The 12,465-nt window shown below is 39.8% G+C and overlaps 1 protein-coding gene across 1 annotated transcript in view; it reads right to left on the bottom strand.

The window, feature by feature from the left end:
* Window positions 1-12,465, bottom strand: part of LOC139710935 (A-type potassium channel modulatory protein DPP6-like) — a 390,830-nt gene that overhangs the window by 23,907 nt on the left and 354,458 nt on the right. The window contains exon 2 of the mRNA XM_071622860.1: window positions 8,165-8,191. Coding sequence (XP_071478961.1) covers window positions 8,165-8,191 — 27 coding nt within the window. The remainder of the gene's footprint in view (window positions 1-8,164; window positions 8,192-12,465) is intronic.

A 12,465-nucleotide genomic window follows, 5' to 3' on the forward strand; every position in this document is an offset into this window, starting at 1 on the left:
AATTGTCCAATCATACACTCAAGGAAGATTTCTCCTACTGAAGAAAGCATTTGAGCAAAATTGGCGAAACATTATGGGATTATTTCTTCAAATCTACTGTGGGCATATTGGGCTAGTACAGCATTCTCCATCACTTTACTCTATAGTCCCATTCATGGACATCAATGGTTGTGGTGTTTCTTTTTTTTTGGGGGGGGGTTGCATTAGCATGAGAGGAATAACACTGTAAATGTAGCTGTCTTGAATGATTCTTAAGTGGTATATAGAAGTAGAATACTTAGTAGTATTTGTCATCTTTATCATGAAATAGATACATCTGTGCACTGTTGTTGTCATACACAACCCATTACACACAAAATGTTAAATGAATACTAAATCAATGATGCCATAAACAATCACATAAGTAGTACAAATGAAAGATTTTCTCTTGACATTTTTCAGGCTTAGCTCACTTTATTCACAGATTTAGGTGCTTTTGATTCCTAAAACTCATGCTAAATCTTCTATGCCATTGGTCATTTATTCAGTTTACAAGAATACTGGTTAGAAAGAAACTAAGCACTATCAAAGAAAAGCTGCTTGAAAGTCACTGAAAAGAATGAGGGAATCAGGAAAAAAAAAAACTCTTAATGTCACAGAACAGAAAAGGCGTGAAAAATGTCAAGAAGCATTGTCTAAATTTGGAAACTTCACCTAACGAGGGTTAGAAATAAAGAAAAGCAGAGACTACACAAGTACTTAGAGACAGTGACACCAACAACCTGACCACAACAACTCTGCAGACGATAAACAGAATAAGATAAACAATAAACTCCACCAACATTAGAGCCCCCTCAAATTACAAGTCAGTATATCTACCATCAGAGTTATCAACTGTGGCAAATTTTAGCTCACAATCCTACCTGTAAGAGATTCTTACCCTGTGTTTCTTTTCTTCCGTATTAGAAATGCCAAAGGCACAACCTGCATATTCATACAGCTCATCGTCAAGATGACAAGTTTTGGCAGGTAATCTTCCTCTTAATTTGGGCACCTGTTATCTTATTAACCCATATGTATCATATCACCTATCCTTCAACACTGCACCTCCCAACCTTTCGTGCCCTCTTTGATTAGTGGGCCGGTGACCATACCTCTAGCTCGATCATCGTCGGGCCACCAAGTTTGTTGCCCTGCTGATTGGCTGGTGTGTTTATCGTCACCTTCTTGCCAGTACTCTTGCTGGGCGACTTGCCCGGCTTGCCCGCGGTTACCGCTCCACTAAGCATCTTGCAGCTGTTCTATCTATCCACTTTGATGCAACAAAAAATGGGACACAGTAGATGTGTAAGTAAGAGAGAGGGAAAAATTCCCCTCAGAGTCCGTCTCTGGGCTTTGGTGGTAGACGTTAGTAGCCGTCCACTCCTACACATCCTCCTCCTCCACGGAAGGGGGTCACACCGCTCTTATTCCAACTGTCGCCTGTGTGGCATTCAATGAAAATTGGTGCAATACACACAGAATTCATGGTAGCAGGAACCTCGAATAGCAAGGCAGACTTGCTGGAAATGAGTTTATTTGACAAGTAGCCCTTTTGTCCAGCGTGAAAGAATGCATCCAATCAAAATATTGATTGCAAAAATGCAATAAAAATGTAGTACCAGGGACTGCGAATGGAGAAGACTTCTATTCATATATCCTTTATACTGGCTTTCCCTCTTTATGACAGCTCAAATTCTGACCACTCAATATTTTTGTTCATTAACAGTAGATTTAGTCACAATCTTCCAATGTGAAGAGAGCTTAAAGTCTGAGTCCTTCCTGTCAGGTTTCAAACATTCCATGTCTTTGGCTTTCTTTTCGTCTTCCTTCTTTGATGATTTTGCAGATTCCGTCACAAAAGGCAAGAATTTCACTAATCAAGTAACCAATGATATCATACCATCACTGTGCTTATGTCCTGACAAAGGCACTATCAAAGTGAATTCCTGCTACAGATGACAGAAGACAAAAGTATCGTAGATCCAAATGAGCAGACGAAGCATCTGAATGGCATACATTTCAGCGGGTCTCGGAGCTACCAGCGGCGCATAAAAAAGTATGCCAAGGAATAAAAAGAAGACTGAAGTGACAGGGACACCTCTATAGAAGTCGATTCAATCACGCTATTGAACAATCTTCAAAGTGGACAACTGGCGGAAAATGGCAGCGCCATCCTTCGTTGCACTGTATATTGGCACAGCATTTTTAATCCTACTTAATTTCCACATGCCTGGCAGTTACTGGGCTATAAAGTGTTGCCTTGACGCATATGGGAGGATCCCAGTATATCATCATTCATATCTCATGCATAGAAAGAGGAAGGTTCTCAAAGATCAGCCCTACCCTGGGCCGGTCCAGACAAACACCGCTATTCTATTCTGATCTTCACACTCCTCCCTACCATGCAATTATCTTTCCCAGTCACCCTACTCAGTTCAAACATGAAAAATTCAGCCATGTCTTCCGGCTACTGCCAACTTTTTCACTCTGCTCCCTTGTGACAATCCGAGTCCATGCGAGTTCCAAGTCTTGAATTATAGAAAACAACAACAAACAAGTAATCATCTCCACTCAATGACAATCAAATGTTTCTCCATTACTCCTTCCCCCTTTCTCTTTCCATCTCTATCTTGAGATCCACTTTGACTTCCATTGGAGGCTGAAACTTCCGGTTTAATTTATTCCTGGAGTAATTCCTCCTTGCTGGACCCTTCTCCTGGCCCAAACACTGCCCATGATTTGAGACATCACTTTAATGTCTGTAATGATTCTCCCACTGTCCAAAGCTGACCATTGAAGCTGTCACCAACAGTCAGCAGCGGAACCAAACAAGCTTCCCTGGAGGTCCCGGGAGCAACGGTAGCTCTCTGTCTAGTTGTCGATATATTGCACCTGATGGCACCACAGAAAACCAATCAATCGCTTGTTGGCACGCTTCTACGAACGCTCTGTTCCCCCCTATTACTCTTTCCACTCTCTTCTCCATCTGTATTGTTCGATTACTCTACGCAATATTGGTCTCTCTAATACCTCAATGCAAAGTGTAAACGGGATAGGGTCGTAGATCTAGTGGTTTGTATTAGGAGGAGATGAAATAGCAATGGCGGGGGGGGGGGGGGATGGAGGAGGGGCTTTTATTTTAATTGGATTACAGTGAACAAACGTTGCACTAATGAGCCCTGCAATACATATCAATGCATAACTTCTAGCGATGAACCTAATGCAATGCCATGGCCCTGTATACACCATCTAATACACTCACTCAGCTAGCTTTTTTTTTCTTTCTCATTAACAGCGACGACAAAGGGTGTCTGCTTAATATCTTGATGGAGCTAGAGGTTCATGGCCTTCATTGTTTGTACCGCAATTAACACTACCTTTTAATCATCACAATTTCCGCTCCACATCTCATGCCTCAGTTAAGCACTAGGAAGATTAGTTATGAAGCATTTAGGGAGAAGCTGAAGTTCCATCTGATAACACATAGGCCTGGATTGTCATGTATACAGTTCAGGGTGGGGTTTTTTCCCACTCTCTATATCAAGGAAAAGAAACTATATTTTCAAACTAAAAACTATCATACATCTTTGATATCTCTGTTCTTGATTGTTTTCAGATACACCAATTGTAGTCAATGGTTGTCTTTGTCCTTGTAGTTGTAATCATCAGTCTCTTGATCGTCATTATGACATCATCAATGCCACCACCACCATCACCACCATCATCACCATCACCACCATCACCACCACCATCACCATCATCACCATCATCATCATCTTCAACACTGACATCACTAATTATCACTATCATTACCTCCAATATCAACACCAGAGTTATCATCAGCATTGACCACTACCACCATCATAATGTTCATAACCATTAGCTCCTCTTTGTCCAAATGATGCATGACCTTATGATTATCACCAACAAAGGAATAATAATCACTTCAATCATCTGACGACAATTACCACAAATGACATCACTGCGGTCATCTTTGCCAAATTTGATCATACACGTCAAAGTGAATACTATTCAGTGTGTCAGTCATCAAATGAATTATGATACTAACACTAATAAGCTCTTGTCTCGTTCAATACTTCGGCAAGAATGCTAGATGTACATAGATGACCTTTAATGGTGGGATTGCCATGTCCTAATCTTGATATTTTGAAGATGAATACTTTCTGAAGTTTCCTTCCATCACTCGAGGCATGCAGCTATATTTTTTGATTTGATTTGATTGAAATGATTTGATAATTACTGAGAGATTGTGGTTTACTACACCAATGGACTGTCATCTCTTCATTTTGAAACAGTGTTGACAAATGCTTCTACAGCTTTATCTTATCAAGTTAATGGGTAGCTAAATTCTTTTTACATTCATGACTTAATGAGTCATTAGACAGTCTATGTTACTTTACCACTGCGATCATGATATCACTTCCGTAGATACTCTCTTCCAAACATCAGCCATTCCGTTACCCTAAATATATTGATGACTTCACTGCCGTGGTGAGTACACATCATTTATCATATTGCAGTCATCACCGACTCCCCATCAGTGACGCCGTCTCCTGCTCCCGCGGTGACGACGTCAATCCTGTCTGCGACAGCAGACAAACGGCTTGCTATGACTCTGAAGTGATTATATTCTACAAAGCTGAATATGACTTCATGGCTGTTTACATTCTTTTTGTTTTAATTCCTTACTCTTTCTGAGTGTGTGTGTGTGTGTGTGTGTGTGTGTGTGTGTGTGTGTGTGTGTGCGTGTGTGTTTGTGCAGGGGCCATAAAGATGAATCATATGTGTGGTTTTACGGCTTTTCCGTTGGCAAATAATTCAAGCATCATATAAATCTTAATAAGGATAGACAAACAGCACAAATGTATAGATATCATTCTTCAAACTTCACATAAAAAATGAAACAGCAAACAAAGATTCCTGTTTCCTTCTAGCACTCTGATATTCTTATCAATTGACCTACTTCAATCAAATGATATAGAACATAAAATCATGAAGAATGTAGAATAGATATTCTGTTCATAAAGAATGCATTCTAATGAAGAGGTGATTATGAAAGCTGTGCTGGAGATGAAATAAGTGTACAATTCTTCTGTCATAGGGCTATGTCGTGCTTTATGTAATCTCAATGATAATGCAGGTTAAAAAAACATTTTATTTGGCTGTCACACTTCTTGAACATTTCATGGGAACATGATTGGTTGTCAGAGTCGGCAAAGCTTGTTAATCCTTGCACATTGCCAGGGCCATAACAAAACTAATACCTGGTCTGCAGTTTCAAAACTGCAAATATGTGCAAGAAATTATATTTTCCTGAAAATGAGTAATCAATACCCACTGGGGAGTCACTAAATCCACAATAATGTATCGACGGTCGGAGGAGGCGAGTCGCCTGCTTGCACAGCAAACACTGGCAGCTTCGCCTCGATGCCGTTACGGTCCAGACAGAGACCATTTGCAGAGGGAAACGGGGCTCTTGTTTGTACCGTAAATAGCACAGCCATCCATCCAAAACGAGATGGGAAGTAGCTTTTCTATTGGAACATGAGGAGGCTTGCTGACTGGGAGTTAATTGGAACTGTAAGTAGGGCCTTTCATCACCTCCTCTTCCTATTCTTCATTATCTATTAATGTACAATACATCGGCACCAACCTGAATAGAAGACTTGGTCCTGCCTATTTGGACTGGCTCGGTCCTCAGACTCAGCTGAAGTTTTAAAAAGTGCGGCTGAACATATGGACTGATGCCTCCAAGCATACCCCCCCCCCCCATCCTGATATCTTCAATCCCAATCCACTCTGCCCACCCCCTCCCCCCCCCCACACCCATCCCATGCTCATTGCTATATCTCAAAGATGAAAAAACAAACAAGCAACTTTTGCCAGACTCGATCGATCTTCTAGTCAAAAGTTTCCACTGACTGAATGCAGCGCATAGACAAACAGGAGTCTAGACTATATCAAGAGAAAGGGGAGGGGTCAAGGAGGGAGGGTTGATGTCTCTGCCATGTAAAATGTCTGGAATCGTTACTATAGCAACACAAAAGATAGCAAGCACTCCCCACTTTCTCTCTCAGGATCTGTTTTTCTGACACCCGCCCATTTGGTGAGGACTTACTTACACATGATATGGCATGCCTCTCCTTCCCCTCCCGGGAAAACTTTCTTAGTAATAAAAGTCACACATTACATATGGATGGAGAAGTTTGAGAAATAAAAATGCATCAACCTAATTCCCCATTGTCCCCTGAGGTGGGTACAGTAAATATCTGATTTGAGGAGGAGGCAAATATTTGATAAACTACTGGCACGTCTGGGAAGAAATGTTTTCTTTGAGCAAAGTGTGAAAATCAATTTTTTTTTTTCCTAGGCAGTGACGTGAAGATGGCAGTGGCCAAAGACTGAAGGATTCACAGGAGTAATGGCATCTCTCTAACTAACGGCAATTTACCATGAAAGGTTGCTCCATTGACCTATACAAGGATTAAACTGGATTCTTTTCTTTGCATCTGTTCCTCAAAAAAAAAGCAGTAGAAAAAAGGAGAAGAATGCAGCATCATAAACTTCCCTAAGGAAGAAGCCCTCAATGAATATGGCCTCATGAGGTTATAAATCTCCTCTTTATTCCATGGGATTTCAAATCAGTTTCTTGGAAGACAATTTAACCCATTGACGATGAGTCCGGAGTATACTCGGTCAGGTGTCTATGGGAAATGCGTGTTGCAGCAAAATCAGTCCGTCCTCAATGGGTTAAGGATGAAAGTGCTTTAAGTCACAGTGCTACAATTTTTGTCATATTTTATTCATGTTATGACCAAGGGAGAAAAAAAACCCACTTCACATCAGTCTATTGACTACTATAAAGTCAAAGTAACAGCCCTAGGACAATTTAAAATTGCTGGCACCAGAAGAGAATAATTTCACGATGGTTGGCATGTGACTATTCATCCATACCTGTGCTGTGCAGGTCTTTTGAAATGTCCATTCATGCTATTCTACATAGTTGTGTACAAAAGAAAAATAACAGTAGACTTCTGATCAAACTTCCTCCAACATTTTCTTTTCACAACTTCCCTTTATACTTAAAGTATGCTAGCACAGTTTTTTTTTTTTTTTTGTGGGAGAGGGGGTGGGGAGGTGGAGGGGGCAAGGGAGTTATTTTTATGCACACACTACACTTTCAGTTATTCTTGCTTTACAGCCACCTCTAAGTCACACAATTTCATGATATTAGCAAGCTTTAAGTCTGCAGTACAAATGCTACAATGATGGTAAACAGGCAAAAAAAAAAAAAAAACTACAGAGTTTCCATTGTCCAACCCAGGAGGCTGCATCAACTTTAGTGTGTGTGTTGCAGATCTAAAGCTTGCTACTGATTAAACACACATCAAGAGTGCTATAGGTAGCACTTTTCATTTACATCAAACAGCAACCACCAAGCTCTTCATGTGAAATGCCCTTCTTGGATTTTAGCATAATACATTCATATAGCAGTTTATATGGAAGGCAGCAAGGACACATACAATGATTTTTCATGCAAATGTGACACTTACACTCCAGCTGAATGTCATCCTGATTTGAGGTACAATATAACCAATGCAATCTCACATCCGGAAACCCATAAAAAGTCAACAGGTTAAATTTTGGAGTTGTAAAAGTATGGTTCCATAATAATAGAGACTGTCATCTTTGAATCGATATTCAAGTCATTCACATCAGATGTTCCAAACCAACTGAGATCACACGACAATCCAACTTTTGTAATCATGTCATAGATATTTTCTTTCTTTTTAAATGAAGGGTATGAATTTAAAGCACATAATTTGGTCTCAATTTTGCGCTCATAAAAGTCTTCCATAACAGTGTGATAACCACTACCACAGGATTATCACAATACTATCTTCATTACCACACTTTTCTGTACATTGTTATCTGAAAGTATCAAAGCTATTGCTGACTTTTTTTTTCAGTTATATTCATCTTATTTTTCTTGTTACCAAAAACATATTTCCATGAATACAGGTATTAGACCCATTCAACCTTTTGTGGTTTCTGGTGCAAATTAATCAAATATATGTAAAAAAAAAAAAAACAACAACAGCAATGTGGTTGCATTTCTCACTTTTGGCTGTTTCTGAAGCCTCTCTGCCTGTGTAGACACAAGGAAGTGATTAAGAAGTTCATAACAAACCAATTTTATGACAATGCAAAAACAAGCAATCTTACTATCACCAAACTACTTATCATGATCTGTGTAGCATATCAATAACACAATAAATGTTTTTTTATTCCAATGGTAAGAAGTCCTACATATCTACTGCATAAAAAAAAAAAAATATGAAAATCATCATACGAATGACCCTACATTGTCATTCATTCCTCTAACTAGGGAGGAATGTAAAGAATAAAAGTTTTAAGGAAGAAGCGGTCACAGTATCTAAATACTTTTTTTCTTATCAGAGGTAGATGTGAAGTTGTAGCACATCGGAAAGAATGCCGTAGATAACCTCATTTGTATCTAAACTAATCAAGGATCGATAACTCATGTCAAGAAAATGATTGATGTCAAGTGGAAACGATTCAAGCTACACCAATCCAACAGGTTTCTGAAGACAGGGCATCAAGGTTAATCAATTGTATAAATGGCTTTATTCTTTTGAAGAAAATTCAAAATAATTTTCCTTTGAAGACTGTTACTGACAACTTCAGAATATACCTTATCAAAAAGAATGGGGAGAAATATAAAAAAACAAGCTATACATATAGCTGCATTTACCAATTCAGTTTATCATAATATACTACCTTAACCCCTCTTTCAGGAAAGAGTCAAAATATTCTTCTTCTACATACTTCAATCTCCCCTCCCACCTGTGGATATTTTAAATGGCGGATGAAACCCCGAAATGCCCCTATGCACAGACTTACAATTTTTCCGATGCCGTCCATACCGATACGTCTTCGGAGCGATTATTGTTATCCTGAGGATGAATGCGACGACCTATTGTTCCAATTATCACAATCTCAATATGTAATTCTCTTCCAGATATATGTGGAGACGCATTGGAGCAATGGCAAATTCTAAATAGCGTTTAGATCAGTATAAATCTCGTTTAATCAAGTTGGCCGGGTCATTCGGATACTTTGATGTGATCATGCTTGCAGTAATTAACACACACGGAGACCCTCATCCTTCGGTGACAGAGAAACAATTATACGTTGCCCGGCCTCACATCACTGACGAACAATGTGTCGTTCCATGTTGCACAAACTCAAACCAGCCAAGAAAGACCTGGGGATTAAGACACATTGGGTAGTGTGGACATGCAGCACGCTTAAAACACCTCTTTAAGAAATTCCGCTTTACGATTCTCTCTCTCCCGGAGGGAAGTGGCCGTCCGATCCGGGTGATTGCGCCTTCCCGCTAGCTTTTTGAGGCCGTCACAGAATCTCATTAAAGGACAAGACTATGCAGCAGATTAAATACCTTAAGGCCTTCGTTGGGGCTGCCTGCCGATTGCGACATGGCAAACATGCCGTCAAACACTCCCTGCAACAGCCGGACTGAAGCACGGTCCGCAAACAGGCATCAGCATCACGGTCCCCCCCCCCCCCCTTTCCCTCACTGTTTTATTTTTATGACAACATGTCAGAGTTAACTTTAAACCAAAACAACTGAAACATAGAGAGTGTAAACACATCAGTGCCACAATCTGGCATTAAGAACAACATGGAATAAATTTACACACACACACACACACACACACACACAAATAAAATACAAATCCGACGTCAGCTCCTCACAAAGCTTGGCTCAATCTGTACAGACACCTTTGGAAAATCCTGTCCACTGTCGACAAAAAAATTGGAGGAGGATCAAAGCTTGCAAAAAAGGAATTGGAGTGTGATTTGCAGAAATACCGAGCACTGATGAAATGGCAAGCACCACTGCTACAGCAATATCTTGTGATATCAATCATTCCTTATTAGGTATAAGGGTGTGGTTTCTATCACCAATCTTTTACATCTACCGACATTTAAAAAAAAGAGAAATATACATATATATACACATATATATATATATACCCATCATATTCACTGTAGGCATGCTGATATTAAATATTTATGTATATATATGTATATACATCGAAATCACCCACTAAAAGCATGAATAGATAAGAGGTTAATTTTTTTATGAGGAATTGTCCAGGGTGGTGCCATTCAAAAGAGAGAAAAAAAAAATTGCCTGTGTATCTTTAATTCATAAGTTAATCAGAAAATTGGTAGCAACAGCATAACTCAATCTGTGAAGTGGAGTGCAAGGTCATATCTCGTCACACGTGAGTAGGACCGGTGTCCCGTCTCAGTCGGCTTCATCTTTAGGAGTTTGTCTCCTCCACTGGGAGGAGGATGAGAGGTATAGCCCCGAGATGTCTCTCATTTATCACTTTTTGAGTACTTGAAAGCAATGCTACTATCACTGCCAAGTGTATTGCTTTTAAGAATAAAAATTCAGGTACACCCAACATTTTTGGGTGAAAAGAATGTAATCTTCAGTGTGAACAGACATACTGGTGTTTTGCATGCCAAGAAATGAAGACCTGTTTTTAGTGTGTCTCCTTAGAATGCAAACTAATATCAGCAATTAAAGAATTAAAAAAGGAAGCTGGATGATCTTGAATTTGTGTTGCTATGATCAGAGAGAGTGTGAAGTGAACTTTCTTATTCCAGTCAATTCATTTCAATGTCAAAATAACTTAAATGTATGCGTGCAAATGAGATCATGACAGAGAATGTGAATCTGTTATGAAAATCTCTCAATTCCAATCCTGAGCCACATATCTTGACTCTTCTGACCATTCTGCCAGTGATTACTGTTTAAGGTCATCACTTGCACAAGAACTGTCACCTACTGACTTGTTGCCATGACGCATGAGAAAAGCACATGTAGATGAAAGCTCCTAGATGAATATGTGTCTCGCTGCCCTGCACTGGAACACCAACCTTAACTCTTCATGTGCCACGGTGGAAACCCTCTGTGTGCTACATTATTCCGAGACACCAACGCAGTCATACTTTGAGAAAGCATTGTTTTCTAATTAATGTAACTACTATATAGATTTCTATTAAAGCTGGACATGAAGTGAGCAAAGTTGTAGAGAAAATACCAAGCTTTGCTTTGATGAAAATTGTATGACAATCGATGACTGTTTTTCTTTGAAATTACCAGTAGCTACATCACTGTAAAGGCATAGCTTTTGAATACAAAGCAGTGACAGAAACTTAGAATTTACACGCAAATCTATTAGGGAACACCGCTTGATAGTCAGTCACCACATAAAATGCAAGCTATATGTGAGACGAACGGAAGCGCGAGAAAAACTTTAATTGTACTGCGGCAACTGGCGATTTATCGATCGGTTTGGGTGGGTTTGTGGGTTTGAGCAGAATATGCCAAGTTGGCACACCATCGACTGAGTTGGACGTGTGAACATGGCACATAAAGAATTAACAAAACCTGCATGCAGCAATAGCACTCTTTAAACACTGCACAGTCTCTGCTGTCTAAAGCATCCCATCAATAACTCTATCTACATCATAACTTGCCACTGCCATGATTACGCATTTTCATAGTGAGAAAAGTAATTCTGAAAATGTAGAGAATCACCCCCCCCCCGCCCCCCATCTATTGATTTAGTATTCCACTCATGTTCAAAATGGCACCTGCCAGCACGAATGCAGACAAAGTGCTGTGTTGTTTTCAAGAGGTCCCTGTAGATTCCTGTCAATCAATTGAAATTCAGTAGGAAGAGTTTCATATATCAAGTATTCTGAGGACTTGGAAAGAATATTTGGCGTGATGAAAAATATTTTGCATGCAGGACGTCGCAGGCTGCCTGAGCGGTTGAGGGTACATGGCGTTCAACTCAACAGCCATTGTGCAGCATCTGCAACCAGCACATGATTTCTGCCAATATCCTGTGGCATCCACATTACAGCAGAAAGATTCACTCTGCTGTTCTCCTTGAATCACGCTGCATGTGATTTCAGGACTTGAAACGGTATGATAAAACTTGAGCACTGACCTTTCTAAACCCCCTTCCACTCTGACGACCGGCTTACAATGTTTAATTCATATGGAAATGATGCCATATATCACCATAAGAAAGAATTGGTCGACATAAAATGCATTTCTTTCTCCTCTTCTTCAAAGATTGTTAACAAATCTATTCACCTCGCATACATGAATACAAAAGAGCTTCACACTTGTGGTATAAGGGAGAAACAAGTCAAACATGAAAATATGATTGAGTTCACTTTAAAGCCCATCCCCCCCCCCCCCCCATCACCACCACCCTGCAGCAAAACGGTTTATGGCTTTCATGCTCCGAGTGGATAGAATTATTGATATTGGAATGACTTTCA

Source organism: Diadema antillarum, unplaced genomic scaffold (genome assembly GCF_040938485.1).
Source record: "Diadema antillarum isolate AM-2024a unplaced genomic scaffold, OU_Dant_1.0 seq00001590_RagTag, whole genome shotgun sequence".
In the NCBI taxonomy this organism is placed as follows: Eukaryota; Metazoa; Echinodermata; class Echinoidea; order Diadematoida; family Diadematidae; genus Diadema; species Diadema antillarum.